Here is a 24,647-nt window from a genome sequence, read left to right as displayed (position 1 = left end):
TCTGGCCTCTTGGACAAGTCCTTGATACTAATCCAGTGGAAACCAACTGCAGTAGCTTGTCTTGGAGACAGTAACTGGCAGCCTCTGACTAAAATATATCCATCTCGTCCTCTCTGAGCAGTGTAGACACCTAATTCTGTTGGGAAGTGAATGGAAAATAATATGGGCTCTTTCCTTTCTTTGGATTAAATTCCCATTGAGCTGTTTCCCAAGGCTTTAGGCCTTCCAGACAAATCTGGTTTGGAAATTTGATGTAAGAAGAATTCACTTGGATGCTCACTTCAGCAACATGATTCAATTTAGGATTATATGCACATAAGAAAAATCTTCACACAAGTGACCATCAGGTCAAAAACTAGAGAAAAAAAATGTTGAAAAATGCTAGTTAATAAGGTTAGTCTTGGTAAGAACTACAGAGTTATGGTGTTGTCACTTAGGAATCCCAGTCCTATCTTCACTGCTCTGGGCATTAAAATCTAAATCATATTAATAAGATCTCCCTATTAAGTAACCTCCAAAATGAGAGCTATTTGAGATGTACATATAAGTGAAACCTTATTGACGTAATTTATATATCTAAGAGGATTTCACTAAAGCTGGCAAGGTAATGTTTCTGCAAATAAAACACAGTAAATGCAAGGCTGGGCTCTGTGCCAGGAAGAATATGGATAGCAGAGAGCATGACAGGAGCCTCCTTTGCGCAGAGACAATCCCATTTCAAGGCAGCCTCCTACCACTTGCAAAATAAATGACTGGAGCAGTTATTTCCAATAAGAGGTTTATCCTTCCTAACAATGGGTCATTTATATGATTGCAGTAAACTAGTTTTTGTACTTCACCTGTGTTTCCTACACTACTCTCTTTACTATCCTTTCTTCTTCCTCCCTCCATCCCTGCTCTCTCTCAAGTGTCTTAGTATCTTTGTCAACTCTAGACAGGATTTCCTTTTGCAACTTGGGAAGAGGGGAGAGAGTTGGAAATGTTTTTTACCCCCAGTCTGCCCTTTGAGAAACATCTGTTTCTTTGTGCGTGTGTTTAAATTTATGCCTGTTGGAGAGAAAGTTACCAGAAGCCTTTCTGTAACTGTAACTCTTCTACTGTATTCTTCTCAGTCTTGTTTCCAAAGGCTGTAGTTGGAACTGTGCTTTGTAGTGTTTCCCCCGCCTCCTTCCCCCACCCCTGCGGGGGAGGGAGCGAGAGCTGGCGGAGATAGGAGAGAAAGCAGGAGCGGATGTGAAGGGCTTTGGTGCTGAACTTGGATCCAGCCCTTGCCTAGAGGGCGCAAACAATCGTCCCATATCCAAAAGTCTTACGAAGGGCGCCAAAAGTTACTTAAGATAATATTGCTAACCGCAGAAAGCTGGAAATCGCAGGCACATCCACTGCTGCAACAAAAGAAGTTTTTAAAGTAGAAATATCAGCATTAAATTACTTTCCCCCATTTTTTTTTAAAAAAGGGCGACGTGCCAGTCCTTAAAAAAAAAACAACCCTTTTTTTCCTTGAGACTCAATCAAAAGTAAGAATCTTTGCTGTTTTGAAAAGAGGCAGATGTGAAGTGTATCTTTTAATACACCAAAAGAAAGATTTTAATCTGCTCTGGAAGAGAGCTTCCCAAGAGTACACACTCCGAACAATAACTTCTCACTGTGCCTCAGTTACATGTTGGGACCGTCAGCCAGAAACTTCTATCGAGGAAACTTGGAGCGCGTTGAAGTTATAGATCCCAGCAAAGGTTCTCATGGCCAGGGATGTTGTCTCTGTAACTCGGGTTAGCTTTTAGAACATTTCTCCCCTGCTGCAATCCAAGAGGAACCAAGGAAAAGCAGTTGTTTTGTTTGGAAAAATAGACTCTCTCATTAAAGGTTGAAATTATTATTTCCCCTCACCTCTTAATAAATAATCTAAGCGATTTCCAAGTATGTCCAGGAGGGCGGGGAAGGGGAAGGGAGGGGAAGAGAAAAAGTTTTCTTGAGCATTCAGGAATTATTTTAGCAATAAAGTAACTAGAGTACAAGCCCAAAATAACTTTAAATAGATGCAGAATTATTTTAGAGGTTTTATTTCATTCATTCTCCAGTAGAATATTTCCTGCCCCTTGCTTAAAAGAAAAAAAAGTCTGAATGAGAGTGGCCTTAATACATCACTCAGATGTGAGTGGGCATTCCTTCAGGAATTTCCTCTCTTAAGAGACTCTCTAGCTATGTCACCTCCATCAAGGAGCAGATTCCCTTGTCTTTGTGCCAGTATCTTTCAACGTGATACCCTCCTCTTTCCTTTTGGAATTTTGAGAAGGGTGTCAAATGCAGCAGGCTGCAAACTACCATGAGGGAGAGGAGGAGGAAAATATGGGATAGGCTTTGGAGGAGGCAGGTATACTTTTTTTTCCCCCAGGAGAAAAGAGAGCCTAGGAAGAAAATATGAGGTTAAAAAAAAACTGGAAAAGCAGGCTTATTGGCAACTTGCCAAACCCTAAAAACCACCCCCCTTTTCTGCCAAAACAATACTTTAGCAAACCTAAAATAATTGCAGGAAGTTCTTTTCCATTTTAAGAACTATTACCTGGGGGAGGAAAAAAGGGGATTCTTAAAAGCCACCCTTCCAGAGGTGTCTCAGAAACAGGGACGGTAATGATAGCCTATGTCCAGTTTGGGGCACGCGTTTGTGGATCAGAATATCTCCCTTCCCTAAGGGGACATCCCTTTCACTTTTTTTCCCTCCTAAAAAGAAAAAGATGTCACAGCTAAACCACTGTTGTTTCTGAACGTGATAGAACTTTTTGTGTGGTGTCTGTGTTCAAACCCACTAGTTTCACAGTCCTGGAAGGGAGAACGCTCATTAATCTCCGCCTTCCTTTTGCCAGACACCCCCCCCCCCCAATCCGGGTGAATCTTCTGTGTGAAATTATTCCCCACCACCCCCGCTTCTGAATACCATAGGACTGAAGCTGCACAAAGTTTGCAGGATTGTGTGCATAATTACCTCTGCCGACGAATCTATTCCCACAGAAAGCTTCGCTGGAGAGATTACAATGCTTTGAGCCTTACCGCATTTCAGAGGGGGAAAAAAAAGTTACCTAGGAGGTCTGATTTTTCAAAGAAATTTGCATACATGCAAATGTGCCGCCCGGCCTCCTCCTCGGTTCTCTACGTGCCCACACAGTGGCCCGGGGGTGCAGGGCAACCTGGCAAAGTTGCCCAAGTCCTCCGCCGAGGTCCGCGAAGGTCTGCGGCGGGGGTGGGGGGATGGGGATGAGGAAAAGTAGTTTTGTTTGCTTAAGCACATCCTGTGGCAGCCTATAGCTGCCCCGGAGTACAGACTGTAACTGCTCCTCACTGCGTTACCCAGTAATGCGCTGATCGGGGAAGGGGGGCGGGGGGGCCGCGGGGCGAGCGGGAGAGCGAGCGAGCGAGCGGGCGGGCGGGCGAGGGAGACAGCGAGGGAGCGAGCGAGCGAGGCGGCGAGCGCGAGCGGCCGCGGAGGCTCGGGACCCGGCTGGCCGCGCGGCGCCGCAGCCGCCCCCTCCCCCACGCCCCCCCCTCCCGTGGCGGCGGCGCGAGCGGGCGGCGGCTGTGCGGTGCGGTGCAGAGCGGAGGCGGAGGCGGGCGCGCGGGCAGCTCGCGGGCACCCGGCCGGGCCGGCGCGGGAGCGGGAAAGGGTGCGCTATGCCTTTAACGCCCGCGTACAGTAGACATGTATAGTGGAGTGTAGGGAAACTCTAGGCGGGGTTAAAGTTCAGCTCATGGAGCGGCAATAGCGCTGGCTGGCTGCAGTTGAGCCGAGTTGGAAATGTGAACGCAAGAAGCAGGCTTGATTTTTTTTTCTCCCCCCTTCTCTCTCTCTCTCTCTCTCTGTCTCTCTTTTCCTCTCTCCCTCTTTCTCCTCTCTCACCCACACTCACGCACACCTCCAAACCGCACACCCAGACGCACACGCACACCCCACCGCCCGGCAGTTATGTATTCTCCGCTCTGTCTCACCCAGGTAAGCAGCTGTTTGGATGCAGAGGGGTGGGGGGCCGGGGTGGCGGGTGCAGGTCTGGGGCTGGGCAGGGGGCACCGGGGACCGTCGCGCCGGCTGGGCCCGGGGCATGTGTCTCGGTGTGTGCCCGTGTCTGCGCGTGTTTCTGTGTGTGTGCGCGCGTGTGCCCGGGAAGGGGGGGAGAAATACAGCTTTAAGAAAGTAACTTTGTTTCCATGCGGGTGCATTCCTCTTGCACGGCCATTTGTGTGGGCACATGGCTAATGGCGCCCTCTTATTAATGCGTTAATTAATATCGGGGCGACGGACTGCGGAACGGCGGTGTTTTCGGACGCCCCGCACGTGTTTCGGCGGGGTTGCAGCCCATGACACGCTGAAATCTGGACTCAGCGTTTCTGCTGCCGAGAGCAGGGTTCCTGCAGTTCCGCGGCGCTCGGGGAGGGGGCCGCCGACGGAGCCCACCGCGCACCCCGCACGCTCGGGCCAGCTGCAGCCCCGTGTGCGGGGAGCTCTCGGGTGCCTGCGGCCACGGCCCGCTCCCCGGAGCCAGCGCCGCCGCAGCCCCTCGCCGCCTCCCCAAACTCTTACTTTTGTTTATTGTTTGTCAAGCCTTCGGGGTCCGGCCGCGGGAAGGACGCGGGCCACCGTCCCAGCCCCAGCCCGGACAGCGCCCCTCGGACGCAGGCAGGCGGCGGCTAGCCCTCGGCGGAGCGGGGCTGCGTGGACGCGCGTCCCCCTGCGCCGGCCGGGTGGAGCCTGCGTCCTCGCCGCTCGCTAGTGGCCCGCTCGCTTTCCCCGAGTGAAAGTTTCAGGGCCGGGACGAGACCCCGCCGCGCAGGGCGGCGAGCGGCGGAGGCCGCGGGCCGCGGGCCGGGGAGCGCCGGGCGGAGTTGGGCTCCCGGCCGCGAGCCCGAGCGGCGGCCCAGGCCGGACGCGGCTCCCCCCGCCGCCGCCGCCGCCGCCGCCGCCTCCCGCTGCCGCCACCGCCACCGCCACCGCGCGACTCCGGCCGCTTCGCGTGCAGGACAGGGGCAACTTTTCCCCTCAGACACAACTCGGAGCGTGGGGCTCTCGCGCCCCACTGCCCCTCCTTTCTGTGCCTCCCCGGTCCATCCCTCCCTTGTCTGCACCACCCCCAGGCAAAATATTGCTACTTCGCCACCCAAATCTGAACCCTTTTGAATATATTACTTCTTTTCTTTGACTAAAAGGCATCAAGTCAAAGTGATTTTGCGCTAAGAATTTTTTTTTTTTTTAACAAAAAGTGTGAGCCTTCACTCTGCTTTGGTACATTGCGATCTGACCATTAATCATCTACATGAAGATATATGTTTCAAATAAAGTGTTTATTCACCACTCCCTTAAAAAAAGCCTACCACTTCTTGCCTTCATTTAGCAGAAGATAACGGTTTAACCGGAATACTTTCTGGAAGGCTAAAAAGTACCAGTAGTTTTCTCTCTCCTGTCTAGAGTCTGGATTTATTTCCCACATGACATCCCTTCTTATTGCAATACCTAACAGTAATAATACCGGCTATTTGATCTCAGAAGACTCTTAAATGCATCTTTTATGTTGAAATGGTCTGTTTGGGATTTAGGCCTAACATTAATAATGGATAGCAGTTGCTTTTAGTTATTGTAAAAGTTTTTTTTTTTCCCCCCCTAACAAACTTCCCAAGTTCCTATTTTAGTAACTTGTGGAAGTATGGAATGAAACTTTTCCAACCACTTCTGGCAGGATTCACAATTGCATATGGATAAGATGCAAAGTGTAAGATAATTTGAATGAATTACGGAATACAGTGAAAATGCTGAGATTCAGAGGCTGAAGTTCTAGCTGGCAGAAGTTTGCAACACATAGAACTTGTAGATCATACCAGTGTGCTGCAACAGAGGGAAAGGACCCTAACAGATACATTGGTGTCTTCTCAAGTGAGCTCTGAAAAGATAAATTTATGTTTTGGGATTGTACATAAATGAGGATACCTGCGTATCCATGTGGGCCCAGGGCATAGTCAGGTATTTAACAAAGTTGGCTTCTCTTGATTTAAAAGCTATTATCACATTAAGAAAGTTATTTTTTTTCTTTTTTTTCCCTCCTACATAGTTGGCAGTGTTGATTGATGCATTCACTAGGCCTTCTTCTGGAAACACCACTAAGAGAAACGCTTATTTAGTGTAACAGTTTGTGAAGAAAATGTACAATAAATAGTGAATGAGGGCTCATATATTTTATGGGTTCTTCTTTTAAAAATTGATTTACAATTTATTTAACTTGCTGAAATATTTATAATGCTTTAGAGCCAGTTTTAAAAAGAAAAACTTAGGTAGTTTATTGCTCATTAAAAAAAAGATCTAGGAATGACAGCGATAAAAGTGCTCTAAATGAAAGAATAAACTCCATTTAACTTGTATGCAATTTTTTAAAACTTTACGAAGAAAATGCTAGGCATTTTAATCCAGGATAGGCATATCAACCAAATCATGTACTGGCTGTATGATGATATCCCAGCAGAAATTTATAGGTGAACCTTTAAAAGAAGTAATTTCTAGAAATATCAGGATTCAGTGGTTTTTAAACTTGGCTTACTTTCAAACAGATCAATGTTTTAAGATGCTGATTCAAAGTAATACCACTTTGGAAACAGGTTTTCAGGTTTGTTTTTATTGGTGGCCTATAACTTTCTCACTGAGCACATACGTGAAATATTCTTTTTTTCTCTTGAATATTTTGAAATATTACATAGCTTATGGCGACATGTTCAGCAACATGATTTATAAGGCTTGCTATCTTTTTTTCTTTTTAACTCATCAGTTATGCTATTCCTGGACATTTCCTATAAGCTAATCATATTCTTTAGTTCGATATTCTGGAATATTTTTAATCATGAATTGAGAAAGATATATTAGAAAAAATTAACTAACACTTTAATTGTACATGTGAGTAAAGTTGTACAAAATATTGTGTACTTTTATTGGCACATTCTTGAAACCTTTGGGGAGTAATACGTTGTAAATAGTTTTGATGCAAAATTGGGGACTTAGATTATTCTTACTGACTAGTTGACATAGTTGGCCTTGTTTAAGGATTTTTGTGATGAGATCTGTGGGCATTTGCTTGGCAGGTAAACAAAATCATTTTGAACATGAATGAATGCAGTTCGAAGTTTTTTAAGAAGCATATTGGGAGTATCTTTGAACACTTAAAATGCCATATTAGAATGTTTATGTTATATGTTTATTATCATTAATCAAGCTTTTAAATAAGATAATATTTAAACATAGATGTGAATTGTTTGGAGCTAAGTTATCCTTTATATTAAAAAATGGGGTTGATACTTTAAAATGAAATCTTCCTTTTGGTGAAAGCTCACTTTGTAGTTTAAGGTAGACTCCAAGAGTTCTTTGCATAATACCATACCACAAAGCCTTGGTCCCCAGCATGTGCTGTATATATAAGAAAATCAGTCCATACGAAGTTCTGTTTGAAACCTAAAATTTATGTATTTTAGAGCATTTCAAGGATGAGCTCAGAATTTAGTAATGTTTAAATGCTTTGTGGTTTGGCATATACCTTCACAGATTAACTGTGACTTGCTTCCCATTTCTCTCTTCTAAAGTATGGGAATAAGAAATATTCTCAAACATCAGAAATTTAAAAAAATTCTAATGGTTTATGGTAAAGAATAATATAATTCTTGTATTTTTCTCTATTCTCCCTTCACTTAAAGAATGCACACATGTTATGAAAGCTGACTACTTCTCTTTTGGATTCTTTTATTGAAAAAGGGCAGTTTTCAAAGCTAAACTTGAAACACAGAGCCTGAAATTCATGCAGAGAGGAAAAAAAGGTCAATTATGGAAGTGATTTATTATGTATTATATTATGTTATATTTACTTTTAAAAACTCAGTCATACGTAGTATTTAAATGATTATAATTTGTAAAATTTTAATGGACTTGACTGCTAAAATATTTTACCAATTTTACCTTCTCAGTTTACATTTGAACATTAAAAAATTTAATAATTGCTTTAATAGTAATAACATTTTGGACATTACAGTTATTTGTGCCTTGACACGATATATTTAAGATGGATATAGCACACCAAAACAGAATGCATTTTATATTTGTCTATCCTACAGCCTTTAACAAAAAGTCATCAGATATCACTTTGGTTTTCTCATCTTCATTTACTTGAAAATAAATAATCTATCTTTTGGAGGGGGAGTTGTGTCGCAGAAGTCATGTAACATTCGTGTGGATTAGTTAATCAAAAGTTGGATGTACTCTGAAAGCCTTGTAGAGGTTACTGTTTAATTTATTTTTTATTTTTATATTTCCTAAGAAAATGTCACCTATAAGAATCAAATATTTTGAGTAAAATAAGCAGAAAAATTTAAATATTTTGAATTCAATTTTATTTTCACGTTACCTGAATTTTAATAGGCAATCATGAGGGCTTTCCTGATATCTCATAAACATTGAGTATACCGGGTTCTCTGTTTCCCTGTGCAAAGAAAACCTGAAATATTATTTTTAAAAAGTTAAATAATCTGTTTTTAGGGATGATTATTACTGAAGGCATTTCACAATCATATCAGTAAATTAAATGTATTCAGTTGCAACAGTGTTGTCACAATGACGCATTCTATTTATTATCTGGCCTGTATGCTTTTCTTTGTTTTTTTCCTTTTTTTCCCTTTTTGTTTCATTCCCATAGTATCGACAATTATGTTTTGGACATAGGTCTTTTTTTTTTAGCCTAATATCAAATTCATCCCTTCTTTTGTATATGGATCTGCCAAATATGTCTAAGTTTCTGACTGAAAAAATTACATGTATCTATAATATTTAAAGAAAGAATAAAGATATTATCAAAATGAATAAGAAACAGATCAGAGTCTACATGCAATATTTTTAGAGGGAAAGCCTTTGTTTTCATTGATTGAGGAGATGATTTTTGCTCCTAGACTTCCATAAACATTGACTGGCATCTAAATGTTTAGGATTTGCCAATCTGGCGGCCGGGCCCTGGCTGTACTACAAATGGTGAGGTCAAGGCTGGGACAAAATTAGATATGCCTTCCTTGAAACAGGGTTAAGATTATATATTGTTATAAGCGTTTAGATAAACTTCACTTACTATCTAAAGGATTAAGGAACTAGGCCTGACAATAGAAGCTGGTGCACTTTGGTGAACACACCAAAACATTTTTTAAATTTTTAGCAATTTTTTTTCTTTCAGATCGTGAGAAATGATGCCTATAGTTTTCTCTCCCACTGTCCCCCCACCCCACCACCACTTCCTGTAGGGTTCCTGTGCCTGATTTCAGTAACATAATGCTTGAATCAAATTTCAAGTGAAATGAGAATTTTTTTTTAAGATAACCATCTAAAGAAAAGTTGCTTCCTTTTGTTTCCATCATATTCACGTTTTATTTTTTTATTCATTTCCCTAGGATGAATTTCATCCTTTCATCGAAGCACTTCTGCCCCACGTCCGAGCCTTCGCCTACACATGGTTCAACCTGCAGGCCCGAAAACGAAAATACTTCAAAAAACATGAAAAGCGTATGTCAAAAGAAGAAGAGAGAGCCGTGAAGGATGAATTGCTAAGTGAAAAACCAGAGGTCAAGCAGAAGTGGGCATCTCGACTTCTAGCAAAGTTACGGAAAGATATTCGACCTGAGTATCGAGAGGATTTTGTTCTTACAGTTACAGGGAAAAAACCTCCATGTTGTGTTCTTTCCAACCCAGACCAGAAAGGCAAGATGCGAAGAATTGACTGCCTCCGCCAGGCAGATAAAGTCTGGAGGTTGGACCTTGTTATGGTGATTTTGTTTAAAGGTATTCCGCTGGAAAGTACTGATGGCGAGCGCCTTGTAAAGTCCCCACAATGCTCTAATCCAGGGCTCTGTGTCCAACCCCATCACATAGGGGTTTCTGTTAAGGAACTCGATTTATATTTGGCATACTTTGTGCATGCAGCAGGTAAGTGCGATGGTGAGAATTTCTTCCGCTTTCTTGTGTGCTTTTCCTTCCTGATGGCCTCCGTCTATGCTGGATCATTCCTGAACTCCCCAAGTTGCAGGCCGCGTGCATAAAAGCCAGTGTGGTTTCAAAGATAAACCCAAGTCAGAATAGCCTGAAGCCCCTGTGTATGAGGTGCCACCTTCTTTCAGGTGGAAAAGTATAGCTTTGAGAGAATTCTCAGGAAGTACAGTTCTTTTGGTAAGTAGTATTTTCAGAGGCGTTGGTAATCAGATATGTGATATGTTTAAATCACATTTTTTGATGAGGGCTGAGAGAAGCCTCATGAAAACCTTTGTAATAAAGAGTGTATTTTAACTGGCAAGTGATTTGGTTAAAAAGCATTTAGTTTGGTATTGAGGCAATATTTTTAGTTGCTTTTCTGCTGGGAGTGTTTTTAACCTACTGGAGCCTCTTGAACTCCTTGCCAATTAAGAAGTTGGAGGTAAGATTACTATCAAATTGCTGATCATTTATGAAGGAAAAATAATGACATTATTATACAGATTTAGTAGCTTTGTATTTAGGAATTCTTAGTGTTGTCTCAGATAGCTAAGGGAAACCAACCAACCAACTCTTTAAGTAATTGATGGAGAGGTTACTATTAAAAGTAACCGACCTGTATAGTGCATGAACACATTGAGAAATCGCTATTGATAATTGATGTAGTGAGTTGCTTTGATTTATTATAAAAATTTTTAATTGTTTTTTCAAGGTGTGTTTTATCTGTACATGGTTCAGTATTTAGAATAGCATTCAGGATAAAATTATTGAGGACTGGATAAAATAATGCACTTTTTACTTTGCTACTTTCGTCTTGCTTTAGACAAAAGGCTCATTGTGTTATGTGAAAGCTCAGGTCTTGTGTAACTTGTTGACTTTTTATATGTACATATCGGTCTTGCTAGATTACCTTCATGGCAGTTACTTGAGCCAGATGGAAGAAAGAAGGTTGTGGAATCCTACTAGTAGGTTGTTTTGGGGTTTATATATTTATGTATTTTTTCCACAAAGGAGAGGGATGTTACCTGTCAAATAAACACTGCACTGTTTTAAAAAACATTTTTAGAATTAATTTAAAGAAGTAAGCTGGTAGCCTATTTTATATTGTTTTTCTCAATATATGTTTTAGAAAGAGAACTTTTGTTGTCTATCTGCCATTACATAAGAAACTGGAGAAATTAACTTTGCAAGCATGTCATATCATCATTTGCATTCTGTTGGCAGATGAGTATTTTAGAGGATGTAATCTGTAAGTGTTTCAGATATTTGGGTTTTTGAAAATGTATACTTAATTATAGTAATTGCCTGTTGCTTTAGCTTTGGGTAGCAAAAATGAAAAGGTAGCACCTGTCAAATGACCTCTAAACAGGAACAAGTAGCCTACCTTAACCTACTTTTAAGCCTATTGTTAATTTGTTTTGTCTATTGAAAAAGCAAAGTTAAAAATTTCTTAATCTATTTGCATATGTAAGTTCTACAAGGTACAAAAAAAAGTATGGGTGTTACAAGTGTTTTCAAGGAGCACTCTTTGCAATCTTTTGTTTCTCTTTTAGATATTTTAAAAAATACAGTTGATAAATTATAGCGAATAATTTATCAACATAGAAACTTGAGGGTGCCAACAGATAATGCAGATCATGAAGTGTGCTTCCTTAGGAGATAACATCAAAATGAAATAGCTGTGAATGAAATGCAGAATCAGCTTTTATCAGCATAAGCAATATATCCATTCTAAGTTTTTACTTAAGCGTTTCCCTTAGATTTAAAGAAATGCAACCTTTTTAGCTATTCCCATTACATGTATTTTCTTTTGTGTTGTTGGTTTGTTATTATGCTATTGCTTCAAATCCTTGAGCTAGCACAGTTGTCGTTTGTTGCAATACCTGAAGGGTTTATGTTGTTAAAATGACATTTAGAAGGTTGCTTAGGAGAGTTAGCATCCTTATTGCTTATGAAAGATTTATGGACAGCAACATGGATCAGACTACCTTTCGGTTTGGTTTTCCTCATGTATCCCAGAATCCCTTGTTGTGCCTGAATACCAGCCAAGTGTTTGGCCATTGGTTTTCACAGGACTGCAATAATGGCTACTTTTCTGTGCGCGCAACAGGAAGATTGTAAATGAAAATATTAAAGGCCTTTTGTCTGAAAATATTTCAGATTTGATTTAAGAGATTTAGAGACCTGTTATTTGTGGAAGGGAAGCTGCCAATACAAATATGAGGTAGATCGGTCAACTTACATACAACTGATTTGACAAGCATCTGTTATAATACTGAAGATTTGTAAACACTAAACAATGTTTTTACCTCCTTAAAAGTTTTGAGAACTTGCCAGTATTGGCAGGAGGCAGAGACTCTGAAACGTGCTTCAAGATACATGCCAAAACCATTGTGGCCTTTTCACCTATAATATGTTTTTTCTTTCTCTTTCTTTTAAAATGTTGTATTTTTTTTCTTCCAAAATGCCTTTTTTCCCCCTAGATGGCCACAGAAATTAGATCTTCTTTTCCTTCTAAAAATGTGTATAATAACTCTTGCTTCATGCATAGGCCTTTTCTTTGGTAGGAAGTTGAAACCTTAGAATATATATGTAAATCCTGGAAGCAAATGCAGAATCAGTCATTTTTTAAAAGCAGAGGTGATTCATTCTAAGACTTATTGGGATGCTAAAATATAATACATACACTACATTCCATTTTTTTCCTCTAAATCCAGTGGCATTAGAACTGTGTGAATTTTGTGGCTGATAAACAGTAACAAGTATAATCGGAGTGATTCCATAAGCCTGAGAATTTCATTTGTTAAAAGTATAAAAGAACAAAACCATTTTATGCCCTTGATTCGGTCTGTTTGAATAGCCCTTCCCACGTATCCTATGACAACTTGGAGATATTATGGTATTGTGGCAAATGCTTTTCTTTGTGGGTGTGTAACAGTAAAGCTAATTTATGACCAGTCTTTACCAGATGATCTGTATCAGAATCTACAATATACCCGGCACGTGGCAAGGTCACAATTTAAGTTGTTAAGGTCATAACCTTAGCCACCAGGCATTTGACCTTTTAGATAAAGTTAACCTTTGTTCATTAGTAGGCACTCAACCGAGAACTTTCTGGAGAGTTTTTTTTTTTTTTTTTTTAACTGCTTCTGTATAACTTCTGGTAATATAATCAGATTCCAGAAAGATTCTCAGTCAAGTTAGTTAAATTTTGTAAGAGGTTAGACTTTTTAAGGACTCATTTTTTGGGTAGAGGTAGGTTGCTGTAGTTAGGCCATAGAATGACAGTGTCACAATTTCTATTTGATAGTTATTACCTGCCATGGAGTAGACTGAAAGCTCTGGGGCAGCTGTGTGAAGACATTTAAATACTAAAATTAAACAAATGAATTTATGTTAAATTCAACTACTTTTTCAAGTGGTATTAGGCCCCAAAGCTAAATCGCAGTGAGCCACCTTCGCTTTTTGCAGATGAGGAATTTTCTAAGATTGGAAATATTTTTAGTGGTCTTAAAATTCACTTTGAAAGACTAATAAGTGATCAGAATTTGTCAGGTAATTGCTGTAATTGTTAATTAGTCAGTGACAAAGCAAGCTGCTATTGCCCTAATGGCAGTGTGAGCATTTACTAGTTTTAAGGCAGAAAGTGAGCACTTTTGCACAGTAATCTTTTGGTACAATAGTTACTGATTGCTTTCACGACACCCCACTATGATGTTTACTTAATTCTGCTTGGACCAGGAATAGCAAAACTCCCGACACTCACTGAAAGAGCTATTTCAGTGTCTTGGAAGCTTGGTACCTGTCCTGTAAACCTGTATAGCAGTATTACTGATTACCACATTACTTGTACCATATTGTTCACTTAATTGTGCTGTCGTGAATGCTCGTTTTAAATTATTTAGATTACTGCTAGTTTTGCTCTGATATGCTCCATTTTATTGTATTTCAACCAAAAGAGAGCTACTCCCATTCAGGTGCATTTTAGTTTTATTTTGGCTTTGTGATTGCCATTCCTTCATATAGTAATAGAGAAAGCCGTGATATGCAGATAGACCAGATGGTCATGTTGACAGATTGAGAATTCACTTCCTACTGCTTCAGAGCAGGTGTAAGATTAGGAGTGTGTATGAGTATGAGTGCGTGTGTGCTTCGTGTGCATGTGTGTGCACATCCAGGCTGCACACAGAGTGCTGTTTGAGCAATGGGAATGGTTTCTTTTTTTAAAAGCTAGTATTTTAAAATACAGTATGACTGTATCTATAAGGTTATCACTGCATATAGAATAATTATTGTAAAAATTTAAAAATGAATCATGTCAGATTGTTACAGTTTATAATCTCATGCCAAACTAATTATGATAATTTCTTAATTTTTAGGTACCTTACTACATTAGTTTGCAGCAGTATTGCCACATTACCTGTACCATATATTTCATATAAAATTCATTTAATATATTCTCTTAGCAGGTGTGTGTGTATGTGTGTTTATGTTCAAGTGTAGGACTGTACATTATGTGATTAAACTTCTTCAGTACTATAATAAACTCCCTTGTAGAAAGTTATTCACTTAGTTCAGTGATTTGCGATAATAAAATGTGTTTGGAAAAACAAGGAGTAAGACTAATATTCAGTGATAGTTAAAATTAAGAGAGTAAGTACCACCCTATCTCAAATTCTAACTCTAACCTTAAACTAAAATCAAGGTAGATTTTGTGGCGATCCATCTACTGTAAATTATTGGTATATGCACACATTTTTAGAAATTTTTATCTTTTCAAAGGAGATAGCATTATCAATCAACAAACTTGAGGTAAATATGGCTTTTATATCATCGAGTGTTTTCTGCGTAACTTGAGGACAGTAACAATATCCTTTATCTAGAATGTAGTAACAAAATCCTTTCTCTAGAATGTAGTGGAAAAGATGGAAGTTCAGAAGGCATATAGGAATAGGGAGAAATAGTTGTTGTGGAATAAAAATTTGAATGGGAGTCAGTTTATTTATGGCTAAGAGGTTATGTTGGTAAGAAAATTTCCCAATGCTGCTGGCTTGGATTTGCCTTGTCTTCTTTTCCACCCAGTGATGAATAGCATTAATTTAAACGTATTTAAGGCTAGTGTGGGAGAAACCACAGCCTTTGTTGTGGTCACTGCTGTACACAGTAGGACTGGGTGTTTCACTTGGTTAAGGCCTCAAGCTGCTTCCAGAGGATGCAGAACAGCCTGCTGGGTTTTTAAATCTTGCACAGAAGCAGCAACAATTCTAATTGCTCACAAATGTCAATATAGATTATTAAAAACAATTTTGAGGGTTAGAATGAGAAGAAAAAACATAAAATACAGATTGAGTTTAGTGAATGGGCTAAACACTGATTTATTAGCATTTCAGCAATAATTTTCCCATGGTTATTTAGAGGTTAGAGCTTGGTTTTTAAATATATTATAAATTGTAAATTTTTGAAGGATGGGTAGGGAAAGGAAGAAGTCAGGTGGAGGAGGAGGAGAATGAATGAAGTCTGGCATGCTTTGTTAGGAGAAACATAAAACTGTGAACTTAATCACACATGGAGATGCTCTGTGTTTTGGTTTAAGTAATGACTATAAAGGGATCTTGGGCGGTAAGATATCAAGTGGAGAATTTTATAATCTATCTTCCGACAATTTTTTTTGCATAGTTTATTTCAGACTAAGACACTATTTGGAGCTTTGGGAGTTTTTATTGAAGTTTTTAGAAAAAAATAGTTCCACAAAAATTCTTTTTAGGGTTTAGGAGCCCAGTTAGAGACATTGTGGTACACGTAAACTCAGAAAAAGGGGTTATGGAGATGTTTATAATTTCTACTATTTTGCTTTTTAAGGTGGCAACTTTTTGCCTTTCTCTCACTAAGACAACTCTAAGATACACATTATTGATCCAAACTTTGGTGTCCCTAAACTTAACAGAATTCTGTAGCTGCTGCTTAGACAGAAATTACTTTTTCCTCTAAGTTTTCCCTCAGATATTAGAAAGCAATATCTTATGTTTTGTTATCATAATGCCACAGTGTAAAAGCATATTTTATCTAATGGAATTAGTCCTCCCCTTAATGTTCTAGTTAAATAAACATGTCTTACGAGGTGAAGAATTAAGTCCAACAAATGACAAATTGCAGCAATTCTGTATCAGAAGATATTTTTGCTGTTCTGTTTGTAAAACAAGCTAAATAAGATAAAATTGAGAGAAAGAAGTTTGTGTTATATATTTTGGCAAACCTTAGTCTTCTTTAAAATGTGAAACCCAGAAATGATTAGTATGATCATAATAACTGGAGATTGAAGTGGAATCACTTTAATGTTCTTTGGGAACTTTAAACTTAACTCCTCTTCATGTCTTTCAGATGCTTTCCTAGTGGTAGATATTTTGGACCTAGATCAATGGAGAGTAGACAAAAGGAGAAGGAAGGAAGAAAGGAAGGAAGGAAGGAAGAAAGGAAGGAAGAGAAATAACTTTTATTGAATGTCTGTTCTGCAGCAGGCACTGTACTAAGTTTTGCCATATATTGTAGCTTGCCCACCCTCCTTTCCTTCTATACTTCGTTCCCTCCTTCCTTCCTTACATCTACTCATAGCAATATTATGAATAAGTTATGTACGCTGTTCATTTGAACACATGAGGACAGAGTCTCAGGGTGGCCATGTTACTTGTGCAGATCAAGATTCAGTGTTGGGGTAAAAAATCTGGAATGACTTATTCTTTCTTAGTTTTAGAACGTTGAATTTTAGTGAATAGATGCATTATGACATAGGTTTAAATTTTTTTTTGGTAAGATAAAGTTAGATTAATGGGTTCTAGATGCTTTTGGAAGCCTTTTTGAGTATTAAAGTAAACATTATTTTAAAAATCTAATTTGCATGTAATATTTTACTATGCAGACTTTTGTACATATTTTTATATACACAAGAAATGTGTATTTCTAACTTCCCTTAATGATTGGATTTTAAAATTTAAAATTTTCTTTCCTCCAAAAAGATTTTTTGTTTATGGCTTTGTATAATTATTTAAAAGAAAGCAAAAATCATGTTTGAGAAAATAATGGAATTTTACTCGTTTAATATTTTTTTAAAAATTTAAAATAGAGAGGAAAACAATTGAAAATGGGGATATTTCATCTTAATACCCTTAAAGGACTGAGCCTTATTTTTATCTCTTTAAACTTAAGACAAGATTAGTTCTTAACGACTTCAGTGTAAAAACTCAAAGCCTCACTCAACATGATTTTTATCATTGTAAATAGAAAAAGATGACCAGCAAATACAATTTATATTCTGCTAATTCATAATATACATATTAATTCTTCTCAGGTTTATTTTAAAAATAGGCTGCTGAACTGAACTTACAGTAAGTAAAATAGAAATATAACTATTAATATTAAGAAATATTAATGAATCTCAGTTGTAGTTAGGGTTGTAACTAGAAAGTTGTGCTAGAAAGGGAAAACTGAGGCATGTGAATAAAAGTGATTAGACTAGAAACAAAAAAGGATTAGAATTAAAAAATAGAACTCATACCCCACTGTGCATTGTATCTAGTTCGATACTGCCTACCTTTTTATGCCTCTGATAAGTGTTTATGATGGTCCCAAATAACCTGTGAGTTTCCAGACATAGACAGCTTTCAGAGCATATATATTCATATAAAATTTTTAATGGCTATTTTTAAAATGTTCCATGAGTTTAAAAAGTGAGGTGAAATTAAAACATTTAAAAATGAATGTGTACTATTTAAAAATTTGTATGAATATCTGTGTAGCATCTGCCATTGTCAGGCTGTTGTCTTTGTTGCTATGGTTTGGTTGATTTTATTTCCTTTGGTAATTTTGCCAGCCCATGATTGGGTAGTGCATTGCATTCATGCTGTTGGAGAAGATGTATCTGTGGTGAGTCATATAGCTTGATCTCAGTGGTAATTTTTAGTAGGGAAATGTATTTGTCAGTGGGTAATAGGAACTGCAGTGTTACAATATCAATCTTCATTTAATTTTCAAAATTGGAGACATATTACTTAATATCAGAAATTCAGAACCATCTCTACTGTGTTGTTATGTGCTTGCCTCTTTCCCCTTCCCCTGTTGGAAGCATTTACAATTCTGTGTAGTTTAATCTTAAAGGGATTATTTAATTTTAAGCTCCTACATAAAATGAATATTGTACACATAGGATCCCATCATTGTCACTTTCAAATATTCCATTGCCTTTCAAAGGAACTGACATGACAAGTCCTTAGGTTGACAAATTCTCATCAACTTTTGTGAAAATGTTGGCTGCAGAAGGAGTAAAAGTCAAAGGAGGGCCATAGACAGATGGATTTCAGTGTTGAGATGACATCGAGCCCTTCTTCGTGGCATTTTTTAACATTCCAAATGAATGAGGGATGAGGATGCTTAAAGAGCTTACTATAGAATGAGTAATGAAGATACTGTGTATCTGCGCTTAAACCCCTGAAGCATACTATTAAACAGAGTTGTGTGGGCTCAGATACAATAGCAGATTAATAATGAAAATTTGTAATTTTCTTTTATGTTGAATGTAATTCATACATAATATTATGTATGAGAAATGTTGATGGCAAATTGTGTACCTAAGAATATATTTTCAACATTAAGTAATTGGGAGTTCACATTAAGTGGGTTACTAGCATTTGAGAGGAAGCAAAGGATTTGAGATAAGAATTTGGCAAAAGCTTATTTGCATAAGAAATGTTTGTGTCTTTGCATGACTATGACAAGATTTTTGCATGAATGCATATCATATAAAAATGGCTAAGTTACTAAAGTTTCTGATGGATTAATTTAGTTGGCATTCCTCCCCCTCTTCTTTTAAATGGTAGAGGTTCTCTTTTGGAGAGTAGTTTCAAGTAACTTCTGAGAATGAAGTCTTTGTAGTGATGCTGTTGAACAGCGTAACTATTGTTGTACGTTTCTGTCAGGGAAAGATAGTCACTGCAATACTTTTATTGTATGGCCTCTTAATATGTGACAGAGACTTTTATTACGAATTCGTTTTTTAAAATGTACTTTTAGAAGTCTCTGCCCTCCCCATGGCCAATCAAGAATTAAAAAAAGATTTAAGTGAACTTTTATTATTTTCTTAACTTATTCACTATATACAAAAATCTTATTTTTTAAAAAGGTTTTGGAATTTGTGTATTTCAGAGCTTCAGTAAAATGAAATGGGAATAAAAATTAACAAAAAAAGTGCCATCTCATTGGGCCCAGGATGTACATACAGTTAGTTCTTTGGAGAATGAGGATATTGCAGTCTGAAATGTGAGCATTGAAGAAGTAATTGTTCTAAAGATATTTGCCCCTAGTCTCAGAAAAGACGACAGACATGCAAAATGGATAAATGTAATCCTTTGTACTTTTACCACCTACATTTTTAAACTACAGTGACTCTGATTTCTCTAGAAAGGTCAGAGGTTTCAGACAGAAAGCTTTGTAATTCTTCAAAGAAAGACATTTTCAATTTTGCTATATAAAGACTGATTATGCATAGCTTTTCACTTTATTTGCAATTGAATCTTGGAGGTGCCTGGGTGAGGTGGGCATGAGGAACAAGTGGAGCCATGGGGTGAGATAGCAGAATTGGAAGAAAACAGATAGATTGGAGAGGAACATAAATTCACATTTCTGGCTCTTTACTGCCAAGTCACCTAGTTTAGAAGTGACAGAGTAGCTTTAACAGTTCATTCTGCTTTGCAATAGAGCATTCTCTTACAAACTCTTTAAACACTTTGGGCAATTCAAGGAGTTTTCTTAGGATTTTCTTTGTTGAATTTTCTAGCTTGTAGGTATGGATTTGTTTGGTTTTATGTGGATTTCTTTGTTTTTATATTTTTTTCTTTCTCCAAATTTTGGAGAATTTTTCATGTTGGGTGGTGGAGGAGGTGTCAGTAGAGATTGTAGATGACTTTTGTTGTGGGATACTCCTGTTACTCAGGAAATAGAAGTTCTTCGAGAATTAGTAACTCACTAGAGGTCGCACTGATAGTAAGTGGCAAAGCCAGCATTCAAGCCAAATCCCTCAGATTCCAGACTTGTGCTCTCAAACTACAGTATTTAAATTATCTTTTCTTATACATTATTTTTTTAGCTCTTCATATAAATCTTAAATTTTACGTAGAGGAGATTTTATATTTGCCTTTATGGAAGTGAGGAAAGAGATTATAAACTTATTCAAGATTACATGGTTAATGAATGGTTAGGATTAGTGACTAGGTCAGACCCTCCTGTGGCGTGTTTTTATCTCTCTGGCGTTCTCCAATATATTAGAATCTAAGCTCTGCTTCTGAATTTATGCATGGGGCAAAAAGTGTTCTCTGGAATTACACAGTAATGCCAACAGCCATTGTTTTCTCTTAAGTTTAAAAAGTAGTGGGAAACTGGAGCTTTTTCTTTAGATTAGATTGAGTTGCTGCCCTAAAGGAAACTGGGCCACCCAAACCTTCATTTTTACATCTGAGGAAACTGAGGCCATACATCCCAGGAGCTATGAAGATCAGAAATTCTTGTGTGAACTGGAGAGCAGTTGTAGCCTGTTACTTGTATCTGGCTGGATGTTCTTGGTTGGTTTTGGCATAGCAGATCTATTTTGGTTACCTTTATCGACAGATTCTACCATGTGCTTGGCAGGTCAGTTCAGCAAACACGTTTTGAGCACTTACTACCTCTTAGGCACTGCACTAGGTTTCACATACACAAAACTGAAGGGAATACTATGAGATGAGTTGATACTATCTTCGATATAATTTTCTCAGAAATTAAGATTTTTCAAGCTTTTGTTGTTTTTAAATTAGGGTCCTTCCAACTAAGAGCCTGTATGAAATTTTAAATATTTGTAGAACCAGTTACTTATATTGCTTTTTAAATGGTAAAATTGGTGTATGTCCGGGAATTCTATCATTTGACTGTATTTCTAGTAAGTGTTAAATTTTTTCTTGTATCAAAAATATGTGTAAATATAAAAAAAAATCCAAACAGACACAGAAAGAGGGTGCAGGTGCTTTCTATTATTTAATAGTTTACAACCATAGCATGTTTTCTCTAAAGAAAGCTGGTGGTACCCAGAGAAGTTCTATTTCTCCTTTTTAAGGATATCCTTCTAGTAAAGCTGAGGTATAAAACAAATAGCGTTATAGGAAAACTAAACAGCAGGGGAATTAAGAGAGTGGAAAACAGAAACGAAGGGAAGGCCTTGGAGAACAGGCTGTAGTGAATTCATTTGGCAATTGGTAGTAGTGCCTACAACACAGCCAAGTGCCAGTAGTGTAGCCACCTAAATTCCCTATTTTGCTGCTTCTTGGGAAAAAGTTAGCAATCTTGAGACTTTTACATTGAAGTGGATTTTAAATCCTCACAGGTCTCAAGCTGCTTTGCCTTTTTTCTTCTTGTTCAAAGAAAACAGATACATATTATATTATATTCAAACAGAAAGCATGTAAGGGGTCCTGTATGTCTGAGTGTGGTGTGTTAGTGTGTTATTGGGACAGTGTGTATGATGATGATTGGAAAGAGGAGAACTATCGCATGTCTGATAAACAAAATAACAAAAAACAACAAAAATCTGGTGGTCCAAACAGTGTACATTGGATTTTTTTGTTGTTGTTCTCTGTTTTATCTGCTTGTTGTTTAATCTGAAAGTGAAATCTGTTTCTCCAGCCATTAATGTGTGTGCTTTTCTTTGGGTAGAGTGCAGAATAAATGATTTGTTCTGTAATTATTTTCAAAATGCAGAAAATCTGTGTGTAACATTTTAAAAAATGGCATGGGATTGTCATAGAAACTCATTCTGAACACTGTAAATAAAAATGATTGGGGATTAGTCACAGTGACATGTAGGACATCATGAAACTCAAGACAGATTTCTTTGTTTAACAGTCAGAGAAGTGAAGCAAAGTTGGTGTAGTTCCTGGGATGTTAGCAGTTCAATCCCTCCAGGGAAAGAGAAAACCATGTTGTCTTCATATTCAGTAAGCCATCTGTATACACATATCAGAATTTATCTGATGATTTTTAGCAATATCTGATGTTTTCTTTATTTTACCTGTCTTATTTCCAAATAATGAAAGTGTTAAAAGCCTGAAAATCTGTTTTTGCTTAGAATCATACCCTTCCTCTTTCCCCTTCCCCAGCTTATTTTCTTGTAATCTTGAATAGTGTTTTCACAGTTCTAGCGTTATTCTGTTTTCTTTACCCTCCCATTTCTTTGTGTAATATGAATAAATCTGAGCACGTTATTGATAAATAGCCTTAAATGATGCTATATATTTTTAAATACGTATTTTCAGGTTAGAATTATGAATCTGCAATATTGTCATTAAAATCCTTTTTTGTTTTTTAATCCATGATTTAGAAGAAAATTGTTCCAGAGTATTTTGATTCTCTCTCTTCAACATCTGGAAAAAGGATTGCGTGTCTTTAAATTTAGAATTCATTCCGAATTGTATATTCCCACCAGAGTGATGTTTCAATACACTCTAATGTATCAACCTTGTATCTTTGATTCTTTGAACTTTTGGAGGTAGGAACTAAAGTCTGAGAGGGAGTTTCAAGACTTAAGGAACTTAGTATTGTGAAATGACTTGTGCATCTGACAAGACCCCTTTAACAATGTGACGTGTTATTGCGTGTTCTTATTTGTAATCAAGATAATAGATACAGTATTTAAATAAGGGGTACATGTATTTAGATAAATGTGGTCTGAATAAAGTGGATAAATTATCTTTTTGTGGTGAGTTACCAGTGAACACAACTCACCTTGAAACTGGAGAGAGCCTGTACAAAGACATAAATGAGAATTTTGGTGCATGGACCATGCAGAGCCGCCCTGTCTTCCTGCCTGTGTCGTTTAAGTCTCTGCCCACATCTTCTGATGTGGTATAGGTATATGCATATATATTTTTGTTCCTTCCCTTGTATTATTCCCTTTACTTGGGATATCCTCACCTACCTTTACTTGGCTAATGTTACTTATACTTTAAGACTCAGTTATAATATCATTTCCTCAAGGAAGCTTTCTTTTCACCCTAATGTTGGGCTAAGGACTCCTTCCCAGTGTACTCATAGCATCCATTAGCACTATGTACTCGCCATTAGCACTTCCTATATTATAATAAAACTGTCCACACGTATCTTCCAAATTGGGCTGTGATTTCTTTCTGATCAGAGACTGGGTTGTATTCGTTTTTGTGTACCCCCCATAGGGATGCATAGGACCGGGCTCTCACTCTGTACTCAATATCTCTGTCGAACTGGTTACTAGATGGGAAATCTGGATTGAAGGAAACCAGAACTTGAGAAGCTTATAAGGTGAATTTAAAAACTAGGTAACAGGCCGGGCGCGGTGGCTCACGCCTGTAATCCTAGCTCTGGGAGGCCGAGGCGGGTGGATCGCTCGAGGTCAGGAGTTCGAGACCAGCCTGAGCAAGAGTGAGACCCCGTCTCTACTAAAAATAGAAAGAAATTATCTGGCCAACTAAAAATATATATACAAAAAAATTAGCCGGGCATGGTGGCGCATGCCTGTAGTCCCAGCTACTCGGGAGGCTGAGGCAGAAGGATCGCTTAAGCCCAGGAGTCCGAGGTTGCTGTGAGCTAGGCTGACGCCACGGCACTCATTCTAGCCAGGGCAACAAAGTGAGACTCTGTCTCAAGAAAAAAATAAATAAATAAATAAAAATAAAAAATAAAAACTAGGTAACATATCAAGTAGTTTTTGTGTGTTCACATCAGCACTGAATTTAAGCCTACTTTTTTTCAGAATGATTTTCCCTTCTGACCTATCATGTAACTGATTTATATTTCTTCACCAAAACCTGAAGTTCATATTAGCCCAAAGGAGTTATTGACATCTGAATAATTATAATTCTGAAAAATAAAGGTTTGACGATGCCAGACTTATTTATAGAAAATCATTCAAGCTATTTGTTTTTCCTTTTAAGATGGTGGTCTTGACTTTTATCTGAACTTTTTACCTAGAAAAGATGATTTGAGGGTGATAGAGTAATATAGCCATCGCTCCTGTGTATATGTGGGGAAATCATCTTTATACCAGCAGTCATTTATCAGGTACCTACTATGTGTTAGATACTGTGCTGGGAGGGGAAATAAAGGATTTCAATTTCATGCTGTTGCATTTTTAAAGAACATGATTTTAATTAAAAATGGAGCCGTTCCCTTCAGGGTGGACACTCACATTTTTTGTTGGTTTTGAATCACATATTGTTTTCCTCTGCAGGGAAACGGCCTGTCAATCATGTCTTTATCTCTCATGAGCGTTTGTAGTTTTGTATGTCTGTCCTCACTTAACAGGGTGTATTTTGGCATGATTACTTATCCTAAGTTGGGAGAGGCCACAAGCAGTAGTAGCAGAAAAGTTAAAGATCAGAATTAAGGTGTTGAACCCAATTGTGTATGGTAAACTCATAAGTTTCCCTTCCTATCCAGTACTTTACTCTCATTAAAACTGTTAGTCCAATTTCATTAGACAAAAATGCACCAGCATGTGTAAATCTTCTTTGTTAATTGGAGACCTATTGATTGTAGGTAACATAAGCCTCTCTAAGGGAAACAGAACCCAACTGAAGATAAGAGT

The 24,647-nt window shown here is 38.1% G+C and overlaps 1 protein-coding gene across 6 annotated transcripts in view; it reads left to right on the top strand.

Moving 5' to 3' along the window:
- The first annotated feature begins 3,307 nt into the window (after positions 1–3,307).
- NFIA (nuclear factor I A) overlaps positions 3,308–24,647 on the top strand; it is a 351,020-nt gene continuing 329,680 nt past the window's right edge. For 4 of the 6 annotated variants that reach the window (XM_045547890.1, XM_045547887.1, XM_045547888.1 and 1 more), the window contains exons 1-2: positions 3,581–3,982; positions 9,442–9,973. In XM_045547890.1, the coding sequence (XP_045403846.1) occupies positions 3,956–3,982; positions 9,442–9,973 (559 nt within the window). In that variant the 5' untranslated portion in view covers positions 3,581–3,955. Of the gene's footprint in view, positions 3,346–3,470; positions 3,983–9,441; positions 9,974–24,647 lie in introns of those variants that run through there. The other 2 variants (XM_045547886.1, XM_045547889.1) reach the window with 2 other exon arrangements.

This window comes from Lemur catta, chromosome 3, assembly GCF_020740605.2.
Source record: "Lemur catta isolate mLemCat1 chromosome 3, mLemCat1.pri, whole genome shotgun sequence".
NCBI lineage: Eukaryota > Metazoa > Chordata > Mammalia > Primates > Lemuridae > Lemur > Lemur catta.
This window is presented reverse-complemented; position numbering and strand designations above follow the sequence as displayed.